Consider the following 20,608-nt stretch of genomic DNA (forward strand, 5'->3'; position numbering starts at 1 on the left):
CTTTTACTCACTACAAAACATTAATAGAAAAAAGAGCGTGGGCTCTCAGTCACCGTTATTAGCTGGCCTCTCAGAAGCTGTTTAACCTCATTGAATGCAGATCTCGCCCGTGCCACACTGGGAGGGTAGTCCGGGAAGATGGAGATAGACATTGTGCCATATTTCAGATTACAGCCCGCCTGTCTAGCACGCCGTAATATGTCCACGCAGTCCTGGTGGTAGTGCAGCTTTGCGATGATAGGACGTGGTTTCCCCCTGACTCGCTGTAACTGTGGGCACCGATGCGAATCTATCGATCATCACTTCTCTGTCCATCTGAAAGACCTCCTTCAGTATCTTTGTGACAGAAGATGGAGAGCTCGAGTTGGGCTCCTCTGGTACATTCAGGATCCGTATATTGGACCGTGTCATTCTTCCTTCCATGTCAACACACTTCTCCTGCAGGCTTCTTATCTCTACCTGAAGTTTACCGACTGTAGACTGCAGACTCGATACGTCGTCCGAGCATGTGGTCAGGCTATGCTCCATATCAGTTACCTTACATTTCACACAGTCCAGATCAGAGCGAAGCAGCGAAATGTTATTAACAACTTCGTTCTTAACGGCTTGTATCTCACTTTTCACTCCATCAAATTCCTGAGCAAGAATATCTTTCGGCTCTGACCTGAGCAGCACAGAGATGTCTTCCTTTATTGAAGCGAGGATTTCAGCTTTGGTGTCGGTAATAAAAAGATGAACTGAGTGGTGAGTAACGTAAGGCATATCTTTTGCACCTGTTTAGGGCGTATCAAGCGCCAAAGATCGAAGTTTTATGAAGGCATTCAGCAGAGCGTCCCAAAATTTCAAAATCAGCCTCCTATTGTTATGTTTGGTTTTCTACCAATGAGTTGACTGGAGGACCGAGTTTTTATTAGCAGTGAGTCATTTTTTACCCAACCTCTACAACCTTTGATAGATGCTGGACCATTCCCATGAACCTCATCAATGCTTGCTTGTCAACAGGTGGTGGCAATTGAGTAATGGCTCGAATCTTTTCATCATCAGGCCGAAGTCCGGCTGCACTGATTGTGTGTCTGATGTACTTGACTTCTGAACTTGCCCTTGTTTTTGTTGAATCTCAGGCCGTTTTCATCATCTCTTTGCAGTAGCTTTTGTAGCCTCTGATCATGTTTCTGCAGTGAGTCTCCCCAGACCAACAGGTCATCAATAATGTTTATGACTCCTTCCAATCCTTCGATCATCTGGGCTACTGCTCGTTGGAACACTTCACTGGCAGATGAGATGCCAAAGGGAAGGCACTTGAAGCGGTATCTTCCAATGGGTGTGTTAAATGTGCACAGTTTGGAGCTTTCTTAGTCCAGTTTTATTTGATAAAACCCTTGGTTTGCGTTCAACACAGAGAAATACTGTGCATTAGGCACAGTACACTTGACACATGACACCACCTCTTCCACTGTGAGGAGTCCAGGATCCATACAAATCCTAATCTTTTTTTCTGTAACCACAGTCACCATGCTGTTCACCCACTGAGTTGGCTCATCTTGTTTTGTGATCTCATCTGACTGCTTCATTTTGTGAAGCTGTTCAATGACTTTATCCCTAAGAGCAACTGGGTTCCTTCTTGGTGCGTGAATCCCTGGTTTCCATTTTATGGTGTGTTCACCTGGCAAACATCCAAGTCCTGTGAAGAGATGCCCATAATCTTTTAGCATGTCTTCTGTTTTTGTCATGCTGTACAACCGTTTCACCATTTTTAATTTTGTACTTGACTCTCTTCCTAGAATAGCTGGAGCATCTTAATCTATTATTTCAAAGTCAATCTGGTGTTTTCGACCCTTGTACTGGCATGTGAGTGATGCTTTGCCCAACGATTCCATCTTGTGACCTAAGTATGCAACTAACTTGCAGCGAGATGCATGCAGCTTGCTGTCAATATCCAGCATCTGAAATGGTTTGGCCGAAATGACATTACAGTCGGCACCAGTGTCGATTTGAACTTTGACTTTTGTCCCATTAATTATCAGTTCTTCCGTCCATCTGTCTTTGTCATTCTGTGGATTTTCAACAGCTGCAATATTTATCATTTCTAATGTCCCAATGAACAAGTCCTCGTCATCATCATCTCATACCTGATGTCGCTCAACAGCAAGCATCTTTTGTGTTGATCTTTTGTCTTTCAACAATTCCAGTCTTTTTTGGAAGACAATGAAGTCAGAAGTCTTTCAGTCTGGTTTAAAATCCCATCACTGCATTGAGACAGCGCTTTTAAAAGTTTTAAATGATTTGCTACTTTGTGTTGATTCTGGCGATGCTGCACTATCTTGACATAACAGACCACAGAATTCTTCTTTCCTTTCTTAAAGAATGTGTGGGTCTACAAGGTTTAAATGGCTCGAATCATTCAATCAGCCTGGTGGATGTTGTTCTGCCAGACAAGCCCCGCTTTCTTGTGGAATTCCTCGGGTTTTAAAAATCCTGGTGTTAACATACTGAACACCTAATCAACCTGTTGTTCCATGTGCTATTGTGTTGTTGAATAAATTGACTTTTTAGAGTAAATGTTTGTTCCTGTGGAGTGATGAAGCAGCAACCTCCGGAAAATAAGGTACTACATTTCACACTTAAATCAATGGTTGTGAAAGAGCATTTCAAAAAAAAGGGTTGGGAAACCAGCTTTTTTTTATTTTGCTGCTGGAACAGATTTTTTTCAAAAACAGTAGCCACTTGTACAAGTTTTTGTCCCAGCTCTTTAGAAATGTTTGTAAGTGACGAGTTTTGTGTTTGAGTTTGGCCTTTCTGGGACATATTTGTTTCAAAAATAGTAGCCACTTGTACGAGTTTTTGTCCCAGCTCTGTTGGACTGTTTGTAAGTGACGAGTTTTGTGTTTGAGTTTGGCCTTTCTGGGACATATTTGTTTCAAAAATAGTAGCCACTTGTACGAGTTTCTGTCCCAGCTCTGTAGGACTGTTTGTAAGTGACGAGTTTTGTGTTTGAGTTTGGCCTTTCTGGGACATATTTGTTTCAAAAATAGTAGCCACTTGTACGAGTTTTTGTCCCAGCTCTGTAGGACTGTTTGTAAGTGACAAGTTTTGTGTTTGAGTTTGGCCTTTCTGGGACATATTTGTTTCAAAAATAGTAGCCACTTGTACGAGTTTCTGTCCCAGCTCTGTAGGACTGTTTGTAAGTGACGAGTTTTGTGTTTGAGTTTGGCCTTTCTGGGACATATTTGTTTCAAAAACAGTAGCCACTTGTACAAGTTTCTGTCCCAGCTCTGTAGGACTGTTTGTAAGTGACAAGTTTTGTGTTTGAGTTTGGCCTTTCTGGGACATATTTGTTTCAAAAATAGTAGCCACTTGTACGAGTTTCTGTCCCAGCTCTGTAGGACTGTTTGTAAGTGACGAGTTTTGTGTTTGAGTTTGGCCTTTCTGGGACATATTTGTTTCAAAAATAGTAGCCACTTGTACGAGTTTCTGTCCCAGCTCTGTAGGACTGTTTGTAAGCGACGGTTTTTGTGTTAGGGTGTCATCAGAAAGTAGGGTTGTCACGATACCAGAAATTCAGTAGTCGATACCAATACCAGTGAAGTTACACAATACTCGATACCTAATTCGATACCACGGCAAAAAAATAAAAAGACTAATTTATTCAAGATATCCAGCATCTTTATTAAAATATTAATCTGTTTACATTGTAGAAACTTGAACAGATAAATAATAATAAAATATATACCTTGGTGTTTTCCCTTCAAGTATTTACACAAAGATTGTGTTTTTTTTACTAAAGAACAAACAAATAAATAAAAAAGAAATAAGAATAATAATTAAAAAAATATTTCTATAATGGCATGCCCTCAAGTATTTAACAGAAATGTCAAATTAAAATGTGCCTCGGTAAGGCTCCGTTGTGGTCCGCTAGCAAAAACTTCGTAAAGTTCTGCTCACCTTGAATTCTTTGTATAGATCCGGGTGCCTGTCTTTAAGGTGCTTTGCTAGATTGGACGCGTTTCCTCCTTTCGTATTGAATCCCTTTCCACATCTTCGGCAAATTGGGTTTTGGGGATTTATTATGTCCCCTTTGTCGTTTGGCCTGAAGCCAAAGTACTTCCATATGTGGCTCCTGGTTCCCTTTTTTTCAACGAGCTGAGGCGGAGCAGCCGCTCCCGCTGCACTCGATGTAGCCATCTCCACCCAACTGTTTAGCTAGCAGCGGGCGGATGTAAACATCTCTTACGTCCGTTTCCTTCGGTACCATCGGTACTACCGGTACCATGAAAATACAAGTACCGACAGTACGACAGCAGTGCTGGTACCGACTTGGTACCGAAGTACCGAGTACCGTGACAACCCTATCAGAAAGTACTTCTTCATGTAAATTAAAGGACAAATTATCTTGAATCAGCGCATCACTATTGTCTAGCTTTTGTGTTTCTAATGACTTACTTCCTTGTTGTGAAGACTCTCCTTGGCTGGAAAAAAAAGTCACACAAGAGTAGGGTCATGTTACCGTAAATGACATAAAAAATCAATCTCGAAGTTTTATGAATCAATTTTGGATTTATTTCATTTGAACTGATTCAAATTGATAAATCGATTTTTTAAACCCAGCCCCTAATCAGCACAGCCAGCCCAACATGCCCCACCATGGGTCAACCAACACCCTCTTAGCTGTTCCCAGGACTGCACTCTTCTGGATGGAGATGTCTGTTGTTTCTCCAGATGTCTGTTGGAGCCATTTCTCCAGTGTGAGGGACACAGCCCCCAGTATTCCGATGACCACCGGTACTAATGTTGCCTTCACCTTCCAGGCTTTCTCCAGCTTTTGCTTGAGTTCTTGGTATATCTATTGAATGTTTCATCTTGGACAGTGGCCCTGATGCTCACTAGTCCTCAGCCTTTTTCTTTGTGCTTAGTGTAGAGCCTCTGGACACTGGATTTGGGGTGGAACCCTCCATGCATGTTGAGCAGCTTCTGCATTTTAACATCTGTGGCCTGAACTTCCTCCTTTGGCAAGCTTATTATACCATACTGATCAATGGTAGGGCATAGCGGTTAATTGCCCGGATCTTGTTTTTGCCATTAAGCTAACTTTTCAGGACTTGCCTTTCCTGTTGCAGATATTTAACTGTTGCAGCTTTCCTTGTGGTCTTTTCATAGTTGCCATTTGCCTGTTGTGTGCCAAGGTACTTGTAGCTCTCCTCAACATCTGCTATGCTGCCCTCTGGAAGTGCAATGCAAAAGCAAAAGCAAAAGATGCTCTAATATAGCCCGCATTATTACATCTGTGCTTACCCTGCTGTTTGAGTAAAAATGTAACCTCTGTTGGCATGGATGGATAATTAGGGTTAAAGTTTTTTTCTCTCAGACTGGGGAGTATGAACCTGTTGAAGATGAGTTTTTGTAGCTATACAAATGTTAGCCAATTTCATAGTACCCACTTAGTGAAGATCATTTTAGTGTTTACAATACTTTTTATGATGGCATGAACGCAAAATGTTTTTAAAGCTTGTGATAGTACCAAGACTTTCACGGGATTTTGTTCAGCCAGGGGACTCAAGAATGAGATGAAAAACAGCCAAGACTTTTATTTCAGAAAGGAAAGACAAACATAAACCCTTCATAACAATAGGCAGTTAAGTCTCATGCTATTTCAGGTCTTGCAAGATGTGAATTATCAAAAAGATCCTTCCAAAATCACACATCCATGCCATTAAAGAGGAACTAAATCAAAGCATCATGGAAGTCTTAGTGAATTGGAGAGTCCAAACATGAAATGTTACCACACAGCGAAAACAAAATGATGACAACAAATGATACCAAAGTGGTATGGCAGCATTGTCACATAGCATTGCTAGTTTAACCTTTAGTCTAAAAAACTAACACCCTTGACCAAGTATATTGTGTTATCAACGCTGTGCAAATCACAGTCAATGCAGTTGTTTAGGCTTTTTTGAAAATTAAATGTGTGATCCTCAGTAATCTGTTGCTCCCCAATATTGGAGAAAACACTTAGTCTGCAACAAAAGGTCAGATTATTGCAACCACAATAATAATAGCGCTAACCACATAGAAACTTACTACCAAGACCTCTTGCCATCTCAGTTTGCCGCAGCAACAGACAGCTTACATTGAATCAATTTTTTACAACTAAATTGCTTCAAGTCTGGTGAAGAAGCAGGAGAATCCAAAGCAAGTATCCTGTGGATGGGTTCAGAACACAATCAAGTATTAAACTGATCTTTGGCAGACAAACAAAGGAAAAACTATCCAGTTCTTCAGAACCATACCAATGTTTGTCACATCCTTGTATTCTGCCACCCCTTTTATATGACAAATGCTAAAAATAATTTCCAAAGCATTTTGTGTCATTTAACTAAAAAATTGCAAAATTTTGATCATATCAGTAAATGACTGTGGCAAAAATCTTTAGGATAAATACATCCAGTAAGCAAGGAGCCAGAAAACTACAATAAAACAGCTGTATAGTCAATTTTAAATACTTGTGTCTTTAAATACTTTAAATACTGTGTCATGGTCTTTTCAGCTCGGTCCTACAAGGGCTGGAGTCCTGCTGGTTTCCCATGTATGCCCCAAAACATCCACAGACACATACTGTATATATAAAGTGATCATAAATAAATAAGCAGGGTATTGACAACAATAAATATGAATAGAGGAATGTTACAAAATATTACACAGCAGTGTATAGTGTATGAGGTAGTGTTGAGGTCCATTTATGCTCTAGGTAAATAACCTGTGAAAGTAACGAAGGAGAAGCCACCGCAATGTATTTAATGGCCGCATAGACCACTGCTGTCTACTGCCCTACTTCTTTTTATGTCTCTTACTGAGAATGTCTTGATCTCCTCCAACAACGTCATGTTTGCTATTGTCTAACATGGATGTTGGAACTCAGAGGTAAACTCTGAACTCTGTCCTGCCCTCTGGTAAATGTACTGGCTAACAACCATGCTAAAGATAAGGACAAATTAAAGTATGAAGGCAGTGATGTTTGAAATGGATGTATCTATTTACGAACAGAAAGGGAGCACAAATGTGCATTTAGTGGGTGAGTGGTGTGATTGAGGCCACAGTTCTGGAGAAAAAGCTGTTCCTTAGTCTGTTAGTGCACATTTTTATAGTCTGGTAGCACATCCCTAATGGAAGGTAAACAAGTAGGCAATGTCCGGGGTGAGTTTTGTCTGTGTCAATGAGCTTAGCTCGTTTCTACACACGTTCAGCATACATCATCCAGGTATGGGAACGCAGCTGGATGGCCATGGTCATTCCTGGTAGTGCAAAAACTTTTATTTTTAAAATGGTCATGATAAATAGTGTGCATGCTCTAGCAGAGCCAACCTGCCTGGAGAATTTGACCAAACAAGAAAATTCAAGAACTATGTTGTTGAAAAAAAGATTCTTATAAGCTAGAGTTCAAGACTACTGGATAAATCTAATTCATATGAAATATGAATGCAGATCTAACAAAAGATATCAGGAATTTAAGGTCAACACAATTGCAGGAGCCTAAATCAGATCAGAGAGCAGGCAAAAAATGCTGAATCTGTGAATGCATAATTCCTGACCCATCACTGAGGCAAGAGATTGTAATAACATACTGATTAGATGTATTCTATAAATCCTTGCCCATCAGGTAAAGCCATAAGATAGATTGTCTCTAACTCTGATGTGGGTTAGATGTGCAGAATAAGTTGCTATGACTATGAACACCACTGTGAAATTAACCACTATTATAGTTTTGAGAAGCCATTGAACCTAAAGGTGTCCCAAAATAACCCCATACCCTGCTTAATAGTTCAGGCAGGATCTTGTGTAAGACAGGAGAGTACAACAGCATTTTTTTTAACCCATGGGAGTTCCTTGCTGATTTAAGTAGGGTTGAAAAGAGCAATGAGCTTACAAGAACAGACATAATTTCAAGACGTAAAGATGCCTCACAGTGTTAAAGGGGACTGAGGAGTTGTGGGTGATATTTCTCCTAGTTTATAACAAAAACAATCCCTGAAACATTACATTTAAATGTTTAACATAATGAGACAATATCTGCAATTTCTTAACTTTAAACATAGCAGTGCATAGAAAGAAAATTCCTTTAATTATTCATCTAAGAGCATGAAGCCATCTCGTGTGATTTTCTTATATATCTGAACTCCCACTGATACAGAATGTCCTTTTCCTCCCACCTATGCAGGCCATCAGTAAAGCACATGGTAAATTAACGAGTGCCCCCTCATCCCAGCTCAGAAACTCAATACAAGTCCTCCCACAGCATCTCCCATCAATGTGGACACCCACATATCATCATTATGACACTGTGCCTCTCAATATCCTCCCAACTGACATGTTTCTCAACAGAAAGAGTGACAGTGGATGCATATGTGAGCAGATTTTTTTTAAATGCATGCCCAGTGTCACACATGAACTGCACATAGTCAGATTAAATTTTCTGAGAGTGATAAAGTGAATGCAGACACACGTGCACATCCTGCACTCTTACATGCCTCTCCTAATGACTAGAAAGTAGGTCAAGGACAACTTTCTATGAGGGCAAAGAGAAAAATAAAATCTGAGATGATAGACTGGCTCTGGCTACAGAATAGAAAAGTGCCTACAGTAACCAGAGTATATACAATTTATAACCCTAACCACAACTATAAGTACTGTCTGTGACGCACTAATAAACATACAATCTTGACAAAAACACAGTAAGGTTTTACATTTTAGGACCTAATAAAAATATCTTTATGAAGTCTAAAAATGAGGAAAACTCAACCTTAAATGAACAATAATACATGACATATTACACATTCATTATCTATTTTAAACAAAGAAGCTGAAATCCAGATGTAGTATGTATAAAACTAAGCACATGCCATGACTCATAGCATGTTGAACAACCTTCAGCAGACATAATATTCTGTCTCTCACATCATTATGGAAGAGCTCTGGCTCAATCTTCTTTCCAATGCTGCCTCAGGTTTAAGGGCATTTGTTTCTGCACAGTTCTCTTAAAACTACCACTAAAGCATATTGGTTTTGACTGGACCACCCAACACCTTAATCCATTTCTCTTTCAGCCAGTCTGTTGTCGATTGGTGCTGTACTTAGGATATGAGCCCTCATTCACCAGCAGTTATAAGAGAAAATTAATTGTTAGTTCTACTTGAACACTTTTTACGTAGATGTAGCATTTGTGAATGTTTGCTTATGCTTGACTTTTTTTTTTATCTTAGATAAAAAACAAATCCCACAAACACTAATGAGTACTCTTGTGCACATTTAAGGGCTGAGATGACAAGGAGCAACTAGTGACACATGGCTCAGTATTGCATATCTTTTACTAAAGATGTTCTAAACCATAATTAGTTTTATTAGGAGATCAAAGATGTGCTCTGGCACCCTTTTTAATAACACCACTGACCAATCTTCAGGATCAGAAGGAAGATTCATTCAATTTTTTTGTTTGTTTTTATAGCTTTGGTTAGCTATAATAGTTGCATCACTTTGTGCATGCATACATTTCTTAGGTGTGTGAAATTTGCCATAACTGCTTTTCCTCAATGTTTTTCTACAGCTCGACCAATGAGCGTTTTGAAACACACAACTCTGGAAGGGGGATTTTTCTCTCTCCACCTTATAGCAATAATGGAATTATTCTCAGGTTTGAACAAGAAAATGCAATCCACAGTAACAAGAACATCGAGCAGCACATCCTCCCATCTCCAAAATATCATCTAACAATGCAGTGCTTCCAAGAGCCCTTATTTTGTTGTACCAGACTGCAATAGAGCCAGCCTGTTCACTTCCTCTTATAACAATCATTCTCACTAGGGAGAAGAGGAGAGAGGTGGAGTGGAGGTAAGCGCACTACCCTCCAGTCCCATCTCACTACAGCTGCATTGGTAGCCTCTGCCGCAGTGACGGGGAGCATGGAGAGAGGAGGGGAAAGGTAAGGTGGTAGGATGTGAGTGAAGTAAGGGAGAAGATGCTGATGATGTGTGTAAATGCCCACACTTTACCATAATACACTTAATCAGCAGTATTTTCTGCAGTAACTCTAATCAGGTCTGCGGTGCTCAGGTCCTCTTTTATGAAGGCCTCTTGTCTATTGTTTCATTAGGAGTGTTTGCTGAGCCGTGTGATCTAGGACAGGGCATGAGAGAGGCGATTAATAACTCCGAGCATGAAGGAGCTGTCTTCAGGGCCAACTTTAAAAACTGTGCCACTTCTTTAACAGGGACGGGAGAAGGCAGTTGCAGCAACAAATAAGGACAGTGAGGTAAGTTTTTTGAGGGCTTGTGCACGTGTGTTTGAATGGATGCATCTATATCATGTGTTTTGGAAATGCTGACACTCTGGATCCCCCTTCAGACTAACTGATCAAACATTATGTTCCTGTGTTTATTTCAGCAGATGTCGTCCCTCCTAACCTTTGCCTTTGTCTGAATAGGTTTACCAACATTAAATTAAAAATAATATTTTATTTTTATTATAAGGTAATTTGCTGTAGTGCCTTTTGCCATTTTCCTTCTAATCACTCCATTTTAGTGCCTCTCTCTTCAAGACCTCCTTCCAGAAAGGCCCAGTTTACTCTGCTGTTTGATCTAAAATATGACAAGTAAAGCAGGTGATGATAATTTCTTTTCTTTTTTTAAGCATACTAAACTAGCCACTAAAATAGACAGTTCTCCAGGTTTGCTAAAGGTCTTTCAATGCTTTTTTTTTTTCATTGACTGCTTTTTCTCTTATTTTCAGTCCTGGCCTTGTATTTAACCATTTTCAGGTTTTTTTTAAGCCTTAACAATGACTTGATGGTCAATGAAATTAAGAAGTGACACGCCTAAAAGAATATTTGCAACAGATGAACAGTATCTAAAAGTGATGTCCTTAAATAGGAGGAAAAAAAATCCAACGAAATGACACAGGACCTGAGAGATTCATCTGGACTTTCAATTGATCCATCTACTGTTCACTGAAGCCATCAAAAGTGGTCTACATGGACGAGTGGCTGATAAATCCTCTCTAGAGCCTTAACATCAATATTATTAAAGCGGTGTGGGATCATCTTAACACAGAACAGAAGAAAAGTCAGCTAAAGTCCAACGAAGAGCTTCGGAAAGTTCTTCAAGAAGCCTGGAGAACTATTCATACTACTTAAATAAAAAGCTTGTCTAGGAGGGTTCATGTTATGTTAAAAAAAATTAAGATGGTTAAAATAAATATAGTCTTTCAAATTTGTTAAATTTTACAAACTGTTTTTTCCTTTTTTATGTGTTTATGTCTACATGTTTCAAGACGTTGTTAGCCCTGTTTTCTACTTTTCTGACAATATGAATCAGCAGAAATGGCAGGTGCTGAAGAATTTAGGATGGTTCTGCATCTATGGGGATGTATTCACAGTCAAAACTGATGATGAAGATAGACTCTGAATGCAAGTCACACTGAACGCAAAGTATATGTCACAAGTGTGTTAACATTAAGTAAACAACGTCCCTCACTTAGAGAAACTCCAGAGGCTCCCATGGCTCACAATTTTGCTAAATTACCAGACCAAACAGCAATAACATACTCTTAGAATTTTCAGTTCCTGTAGTTCTTTTGCCACATGCATCTTCATCTTGCCTTCAACACAACATATGCTCAAGAAGGAGTGCCTCACAGCTTAAAACCTTCCAACACAAATCTTCTCACCTTTGGAGAAAATAGTGGTCCTGGGAGTGACATCCAGTTCCAAGGATGGGCTGAAGGGAAAGGCCCACAGCTGTGACAGCCTGGTGAGGAGCATGAGGAGCAGCAGCATCACCAGGAGAGGCTGAACTGATCGATGGTCTCCCATATTTATCACACTAACCTGGGTCCAAGCACAGCTTTGGTTGCACTCAATTTATTTGGACACAGAAAATTTAAGTGTGTGTATCTTCGGGCCCAGCAGCAAGTCGAATGCCTGTGCAATGAAAGAAAAAAATAAAACAGAGTTTAACTGTTACAGAAATCACCAAAATGTTGCTGTATAGACACAAATTTAGTCTTTTAATGAACATTTCCAGAACAAATACTCCACCACCTCAGAGTTAATACTGATACTATCAAAACTTCAAGATTCTTTAATTAAGAAAAAATATTATCAGGGTCTTGAAATACCAAAAGTGCTCACTATGCATAAAATAAACACTCACAATTGGTTGAATTCTTTTATCTATAAACCTAAAAGTGTAACTGGATATTAAAATAGCATATCGCATCAAATTTGTGTATTTCTCTATAAAAGGAAACAACAGTAGTAAGTCCCTCATCATTTCCATTGGTGTTGTTTTCGGGTGATCAAGACCAACCTGACAAGCCATGACTACAACAGTGAATAAAAATAGTTCATTAATTATGCCTTTAGGTTTCAAAACACCAACAATTCACGCTAATGAAGAGATGTCAGGCATAAATTTATTTTTTTCAGAGTGGCAACACAAACGCAAAATTATTTGCTGACATGCATCGTCGCTCTCTGATTACAAACAATTATCCAAGCAGGCCATTTAAAAGGAACTGGTAGTTTAAATAATGTATCCCTGTGATGTGATATTTCAACACAAAACTTCAACTCTTAATTAGCTGTGTGCACAGTGGAGCAGCATGATGGATAATCAAGAGATTAGGCCCTGTGCCATCAGCACAATCTACGCTTGGCTGCCTGTTCTAAGGCTCTGTCACTGATCAAAGGGTCAACAACGTGAATCTTGCGCTGCTGCTCAGTGACACTGGTGAATTCCCAGCTCAGTCTCCATGACTGCTGGTGCTAATCTCTCGCAGCATGAAGCACAATAAGGTCAGTGACCGTTCTGTTAGCTGCTTGGGTCCTAAACTCTGAAACTAACTGGTAAAATGACATGTGGCAGCTAATGCAGGGAAGAATTCTGGTGCAGGAATATCCTCGTTGTGGGTTTAACCAAGTCCACAAAGTAGTGACATAGTGAAGGAAAAACCTTAATGAAATGTCCACATTAGATTTTTTGCAGTTTCACAACACCTTGGCCTTGATTCAAGACTTGATACAAGATAATGGAACTCTAATAAGGTGAAAAGGCACCATCCTGTCAAAAGATATCCCCTCATTTGGTGGTTTAATGATGGCAGAACTCTGGCATGTGGGTCGAAAATCTCCCTTTCAATTAGGATGAGATGAACTGACTGTAGAGCGGATTCACATCATTTCCATACTCATTAAGCCATTCACTGATACCTTGTGCCTTGTGGATGGAGGTACTGATCACTTCCATCTGAATGGAAATATGCCATCAAAGAATAAAGGTGATGACTCAGAACCACTTGCATTGATTGGCAATGAGCAATCCATCTAAGTGGACCCAAAATATGTCTGCAAAGTGGCACAACATAACGGAGCCCTCACAGCAGAGAATTTGTTTTTTGCATTTGAATTCAATGTGACATCCATGGCTTTGTTTTATAAAACCTGTGATTGCTATGATACAAATAAACCCAAAATAGGCTGAAAACTGTTTATTGAGTTGAGAGAGACAACTGAGCAAACCAACAGAGATAGATGTTTAAAACCTCTCAGAAATGACTGTAAATGGACCTTAAATGAAGGCAATTTCTTAAACTACACATAATGACCAAAATGAATATATTCTAATGGCAGAACCACATGTACACACACAAATGTGCTTTAATTGTTGGTTATTGTTACTGAGGTTGGCTCTCACTTGAGTGACCACTCAGTTTGAGCGACCTTTTGATGTTTCTGAATTGTAATACATCTTACAAGCAGTGACAGTGAAATCAAACCTATAAGAGCTAATATAATGCTGCCCTTGAACAACAGAGAGATGGTATTCATATAGCTGATACTTCTTGAGCTGCTTCATACCTTTAATAGGTTTGACACCAGTTTGCTATCATTAACACAATGTCCACAATGTAAATACAGATTAATCAGTTTCATATAATCAGAATATTGTAATGACTGTAATCCACAAGCTGTTGAGGAACAACCACAAATGCTTTTAAATGATTAAATAAATTATATGAACACAAAATATACCTTAAACAATTCTTATTGCCCTTCACCAACACTAACCCTAACCTCTAAAAAAAAAAAAGAAAAGAAAAAAAATCTTTTCAGACAAATCTTTTGTGTGCTTCAATGTCCTGCTGAAAGACCCAAGACCTTCGTCTCAGACCTTGTTTCCTGACAACAACATTTAATTTTCAAATCCCTGATTTATCTTCTAATTTTATTATTACTTTGGTACACTCAATATACATTACCAGAGGCGGAAAATTGGCAGCATCAGGGCACCTTCGTCATGTAGGATAGAGAGTTCTTTTCCCAGTGGGTCTAAGTCTGTTGCCTATAAATGAACCTATGCACTGCATTTCCAAACAGCCCTTTCCTTAATTTCCTCATCCCAGAAACATTGTAATCTATGCATACATAAGGAATATGCATTTTATTGCTTTTCTGTGTTAATGTTGTCCTCATTGTTCACCCATGGAACATTTGATTTGGTGAAGTTATGGCCTAAAACCATTGCTCCAGCAGCTCTGAAGTCTTCAGATGATTGCTGTTTTTCTTTTCCCACATTCCACACCAACCTTCTCCGATTTAACTTATTTTTAGCACTACGTCCAGAGACTTTCTAACAGGTACACTGGACAGACTTTTTGTGTGCACAGCATTTTTAACTTGGTCCTTCCCCTGTTTCTCTACAGTGTAGTGCAGCATTTGAGGTACCTTGGTGGTGAGAAGTTAGAATAACAAGTAACATGGAACCCTTCTACTGGACCATAAGAGATGATTGAGAGAGATTACGTTGTTATGTGTCTATATGACTTCTTTTAAAAACATTATTTGGAAGATTCTGCTCAGTGTTCCTAACATACAGAACTGTTTTATGATGGTGAAACCTCTTGGTAAAGATACAAACTGTGGAAAAAAAGATTTCAATATCCTTTTCAGAAGTATCTGAACAGCAGCCAAGATAAGAGATGCTTGAATTCCCTAAATAATAAGGAAAGGAGCTTGATTGTTTCCTTCATTATTTCCTTTTGCACAGGGATTGCCAACTTTGAGGCCACCGTCCTGCAAGTTTTAGAGGTTCCCGGCAGCAATACACCTGATTTAAATTAAATTAATCCCCCAGGAGCTTGTTGTCAAGCTCATCATAAGCCTGCTTCTTTTTCTTGATTACAAACCTTGATGATAGAAAAATATTTTATAATACCTTAATAATATTATACCATTTTATACTAATATGATATAAAGTGTCCAAAAATACACATACACATGGCACCTTCTGTCCATCTTCATCCTTTTTATGGGTATTCAGTCCTTTTTTGAGACAGCTTGCAGATGCATACCCAGATGGACCAAATGGACCAGTACCACTGGAAACTGTGGGGGCAATGTTGTGCAATACAGCTCACATGACTAGCGAAGGAACAAAGAAGAAAAAGAAGCTATGATGTATTTCATGGCTGCACACACCACCGTCTGCTACGCCGTCTCTTTTAATGTATCCTTCTGAGAATGTACATTATCCTGATCTCGTCTACCGTTTCCATTTTTGCTATTGTCTGACATCAGAACTCGGAACTGGACTTGTACTCTGCACTGGCCCCTAGTGGATGTATTGTCTAACAACCATGTCAATGTACAGGATTCATGTGGACAGTGACGTTTGACAACTTTTGACACAGGCTAACCTATTTACGTAAGTAAAGGGATCATAAATGAGGCTTTAGATTAAGTATCTAAAGCATTTTCTGTAGAATATTTACTGAACATTTGTAGTTTGTTTGTTAGTTTTTTTACTACAATTTAAGCATACCCCTTGTTTCCTTCAGCAATTGTTTTAGTTCATTCCTGTCATATTTGCTGTGTACCTTGTTTTACACCTGGTGCCTGTTGATTGCCACCACCTGTTTGTCTTTTGTCATGACTTCCCTCAGTATTTACAGTATTCCCACTACTACTACTACTACTACTACTTTAATCTACATAAGAACCTTCTCATTGCTTTTCCTCCTGTACCTTCTCTGTTCTGCCTGGTGTTTAAATATATGTTTGGACTTTTTAGATTTTCTTCCTCTGTAGTATTTTTCTAGTTATTCTGATACATTTATCAAAATTTCCCTTTTTGTTTTTGTTTGTTTTACATTTACTGACTCATACTGTCTATTTGGATCCTTCAACATTAAAATTGAGATAATTGCAAGTTGTTTTTTCCAGAAAGCTCTTCCCTTCACAATTATGAAAATGACAGAACATTCAGACTTGTTAAATGTAACAAAGCAATCATCCATTCATTGGTTAAGGCTTAAACACCTGAATAAATTCAAACATTTGCTTCAAACTTACTCTTTTTGTGTTCAGTTGGTGGAATAAACATAAAAAATGACAATAATTGTGTCTGATTACTTTTTTGGTTTTTTATATTTTTCCTTCCTGAAAGTTTTTTTCTTCTTGTTGGATAACTTGCTACAAGTAAAGATGAAGGATAAATTACTGGGATCTGGCAAACTCCCTTTTTTTTCGTTCTCTCCAACCTTACACCTCCAGATTGCATTTTTAAACTCTTAAATCCTCAAATCCAAGCAACACTGGCAAAATTTCTACCAGTCTTCACACAGCTGCCTCTAGAGCCAAGAAAACTTTCTCACACCAGCTTTGCATCTCCCCAAAACCTGTAAGTTTCCCTTCAATATTACACGTGAAGAGAAATTTAATGTGTAAGTTGATTCCTGTCGGGAGACTGCTTCAAAGAGTCCCTTATGAACAACAGTTTGACTAAACTGGCAAAACAGAGGACATTGGGATGGGAAGACATCTTGTGGTTTTGTCATCTGCTGTTCTCACGTAACACACAACAATCACCAGTGTCTGAATGCATCTGCACGGGTACTGTGTGTAATGTTACCAGTGGTGTTGACAACATTGTGTTGTCAGTGTTATGAAAGCATGATTACTCCAGAGGGGAAAGGAAAGGTAAACACATCAACCCGACAGTCACACGAATAATACAACATGCACAATGTGGGACAAAAGATCGAACAAAACAGCAAGCAGCAGCCTAGACTCCTCTTCCTCAGTTTCTTCCTAATTATTGAACAGAGCTGAACAGATCTAAAGGGAAATTTTAACCTCATTTCAGTGATGGTAATTCTTTATGTTCATCTGACAGTCTAAAATAAAGTCATCCAGGGTATAAAATGTTTGCAAAGTCCATCTGCAAGGCAGGACAGAATTATTTGCACTTTGACACCTTTCATTACTGTTCAGCTTTTATTGGATTATGTACAATCTGCTTGACAATATTAATACTTTTTAAAATCCTGCATCATTGTCATAGAGCTAAACCACAAATGTGATTATTTACACAATAAGAGAAAGAGTGGGTTCACTCTGTGGGCCAGCTTCACTGTGATGTGGATATAAATAATATGCATTTGTTCACATTGAAAATATATAAAAGCAATGGAAGGCTTGTTTTCGCCAGGGTCTTGCAACACATTATAATGACATCTTAGGAGTCAAAGCATAAAGACAGTTTTAACATTCAAAAGGCTTTCTCTGCTTGCACTAGTCTTTACACCATCCACTGTATTTGATGACATGACTGAAGATGAAGCGCTTCCTAGAACCATTCATAATTCAGATCTGTAAATATTTGGATGATATAACACTCATTTGATTTGCACATCAGCTGAATATTCAAAAAAAGTTAATTTTAGGGTTGGTCAGAATATTTATCATAGGTGCAATATGATTTAAGCTATGTTTTCATTTGTAAACTCAAGTACTTCACACATTTCAAACTACATTTATATATAAACTCATTTATAAACAGGGTGCTGCTCTAGGGCCCATCAGAATCAGAGAAAGGAGATATGAATCACTTCACACACTGGTGCATTTTTCTACCATATGGCTTACTAACGGTTCACAAATGAATAAATCACTGTTTTATTGTGCTGTAATGACCTTGTTATGGAGAACTTTTTGGTTGCCACTTTCTGAATTTAAATCTATGTCTTTATTTTAATAAATTTGTGGGCTATATTGATGATTAGTACTATTTGACAAAGTCAAATAACATCTATAGTGTTATAAAGCATCAACCCACTGTCTATACTACCTCATTCCAATGCCTGGTCGCCAGCTGCAAGGTGAGAGACGGGGTACACCCTGAACAGGCCCCCAGTCCATCGCAGGGCCATTATAAAACATATATCACTAAATTTCTTTGATTCCTCATTGTAAACATTTATTGACTTTATTAATGACCTATCTACAGTGGTGATGGAGTATAAAATAGCATTCAATCATGAGATTATTTGCAGTTCATTTGAATATTCTTTTCTGCTACTTTAGACTTCCTCTGCTCCTCATTTTAAGAGAAATTTTACATTCTTCACATTTAACTGGTAGGAAATATGGGATAATCAAGTTAAGTGACATATTAAATGAGATAATGTCATATCCTACATCAGAATAAAAAATAAAAAATAGCACCACTTTGATAATAACTGTGAAATTCAGTTGTAAATAATATTTGAGTTTATTTAGCTACTTATTGTTAGTACTATACTGTAAGTGGCTTCACATAAAAACCTTTTTTGTTGTTGTTGTTGTTTTTTCTAATAATAACAGTAGGCTATATTTTTTCTCAGTATTTAAGATCTATTGTTTAATTTCCCCAGGTACAGGACCTTTGTCATAAAGCTAACTGGAAGTCTCAGTTATTAGTGGTCCAAATAATAACCTAAATATTATTGTTAGTATTCTTTTCCACTTTTGACTCGTGAACTTCAAGACTGTCCTGGCGTTGTTAAAGGCAGCACAGATTTAAATACGCCTAACTGTGATAAATATGGCAAGCTAAATGTTACTAGCCGTCCGCGCGGGCGCTGTGGACGTTGGGACGTCTACCTCACGCGCACCTGTCCGACCTGAACTGCAGCAGCGAGGGGGTAAAAACAGCACAGCTCACAGTTTAGTCACCTTCGCCTGAGCAGCCATGTATTAATGCATGAACAGCAGGAAAAGTGGAAGAACCAAACGACGCAGTTTAAAAACGAGGCATAGTGAAATGTAGTAAAGCGACTCACCTGCTTTTACGTCTCTATTGTTGTCTTCTAATATCCTCTGAACCGTCCTCTCTGCTACCAAACACCGAACTGATCTGCTCCTGCTGCAGTTACCCAATGCTGAAATACTACCAAGTCCTCCTCCTCCCTCTATAACACACACTCTCCTTCCCTTACACACACACACACACACACAGTTTGACAGCTCATTTCATATTTTCCTCGTGCAACTTCTGTTTTTTGTTGTCTATAACACATTTATATTGTCTCATGAATTTTGTTACTCCCTTTTAATATTATATAATCCATTATATATATATATATGATATCTTAGAATTTTTGTAGTGCAAAAGGTATCTAAAAGACAAGTATCAGATTGAATACAACAGGGTTTTACCATATCTTGATACAATAAGTCACAGAAACTGTATGTGTACCCATAGCATAAAGGAATAACTTGCCAGAAAAATATTAAATAGGCTGAAGCGTCAGTTTATTAAAATATGCAAACATAAACAAAAAGATTTTATATATATATATTCCAATCATAACAACATAACAATAAGCTTGAAAATCAGTGTGGCATAGAATACAGGTCGACATGTTCTTAAGCTTCTCTTTATGATTACTGTATCATGTTCACTTTTAATCGATGCATTGGCACACTGATCAGTAAATCAATGTATCAATATAAATGTATTTGTCTTTACATCCCAAATTGATAGAGTATGATTACCTTGATTATCCAGCACAGCCTAGACCAGGAATAGTTTTCCTTGAATAGTTTTCCAGGAATAATTTTCCAGGCTTTATGAAGGACTTTCCTATATTATTCTTTTAATGTTGGCTGCTCTTTTTATCCCATTCTCGATTGAAGATGATTCCAAACTGCTTCAGTAATGCTGAGGTCCAGGCTCTGGGGAGGATTCATCACTCCATAAGACCTTGTGCCACTGATTTCAGTCCCATTCCTATGGCATTTGGCGTTCATTAGCCTTTTCTTAGTTTCCCTAAGAATGACTTCTTTACAGCCACCCTTCCCAGCAAACCATTTCTGATGAGGCTTCATTGAACAGTAACTGAAGGTCCACTATCATCTCTCAGGTTAAGTTGCCTGTTAGTATGAATGAATAGGTCAGTATCAAGTAGCTTAATAAACAACACATTTGTTTAAAAATGGGTTAGGGGTTAGGGTTCAGGTACAAGAACTGGAGAGAAAATGAAGGAAAAAACAGCAAATGTCAAAAGAAAAACTTCAAATAACTTTCAAAAAGCCCAGCTTTATGAAGGTTAGCCTGAAATGAGAGGTAGTGTACAAAACTTTTGCATAGTTTTGTATGTCTTTCTAAAATTAAAGAGTTAATGATAATATTCCTTATGGACGGGTTGATCTTTTAATTTTTTGTCACATATGAAACAACATGTTTCCTTGTCACACAAAATCATGAGGCATTATACAGCACAGACGTATAAAATCACAGGCTAT

The 20,608-nt window shown here is 38.4% G+C and overlaps 1 protein-coding gene across 1 annotated transcript in view; it reads right to left on the minus strand.

Annotated features, from left to right (window-relative positions):
* sema4gb (sema domain, immunoglobulin domain (Ig), transmembrane domain (TM) and short cytoplasmic domain, (semaphorin) 4Gb) overlaps positions 1-19,226 on the minus strand; it is a 46,381-nt gene extending 27,155 nt beyond the window's left edge. Inside the window, exons 1-2 of the mRNA XM_041973800.1 lie at positions 19,144-19,226; positions 11,710-11,962 (exon numbers count right to left, since the gene is read on the minus strand). Of these exons, the coding sequence (XP_041829734.1) occupies positions 11,710-11,854 (145 nt within the window). The 5' untranslated portion in view covers positions 11,855-11,962; positions 19,144-19,226. The remainder of the gene's footprint in view (positions 1-11,709; positions 11,963-19,143) is intronic.
* Positions 19,227-20,608: the final 1,382 nt, after the last annotated feature.

This window comes from Melanotaenia boesemani, chromosome 21 (genome assembly GCF_017639745.1).
Source record: "Melanotaenia boesemani isolate fMelBoe1 chromosome 21, fMelBoe1.pri, whole genome shotgun sequence".
In the NCBI taxonomy this organism is placed as follows: Eukaryota; Metazoa; Chordata; class Actinopteri; order Atheriniformes; family Melanotaeniidae; genus Melanotaenia; species Melanotaenia boesemani.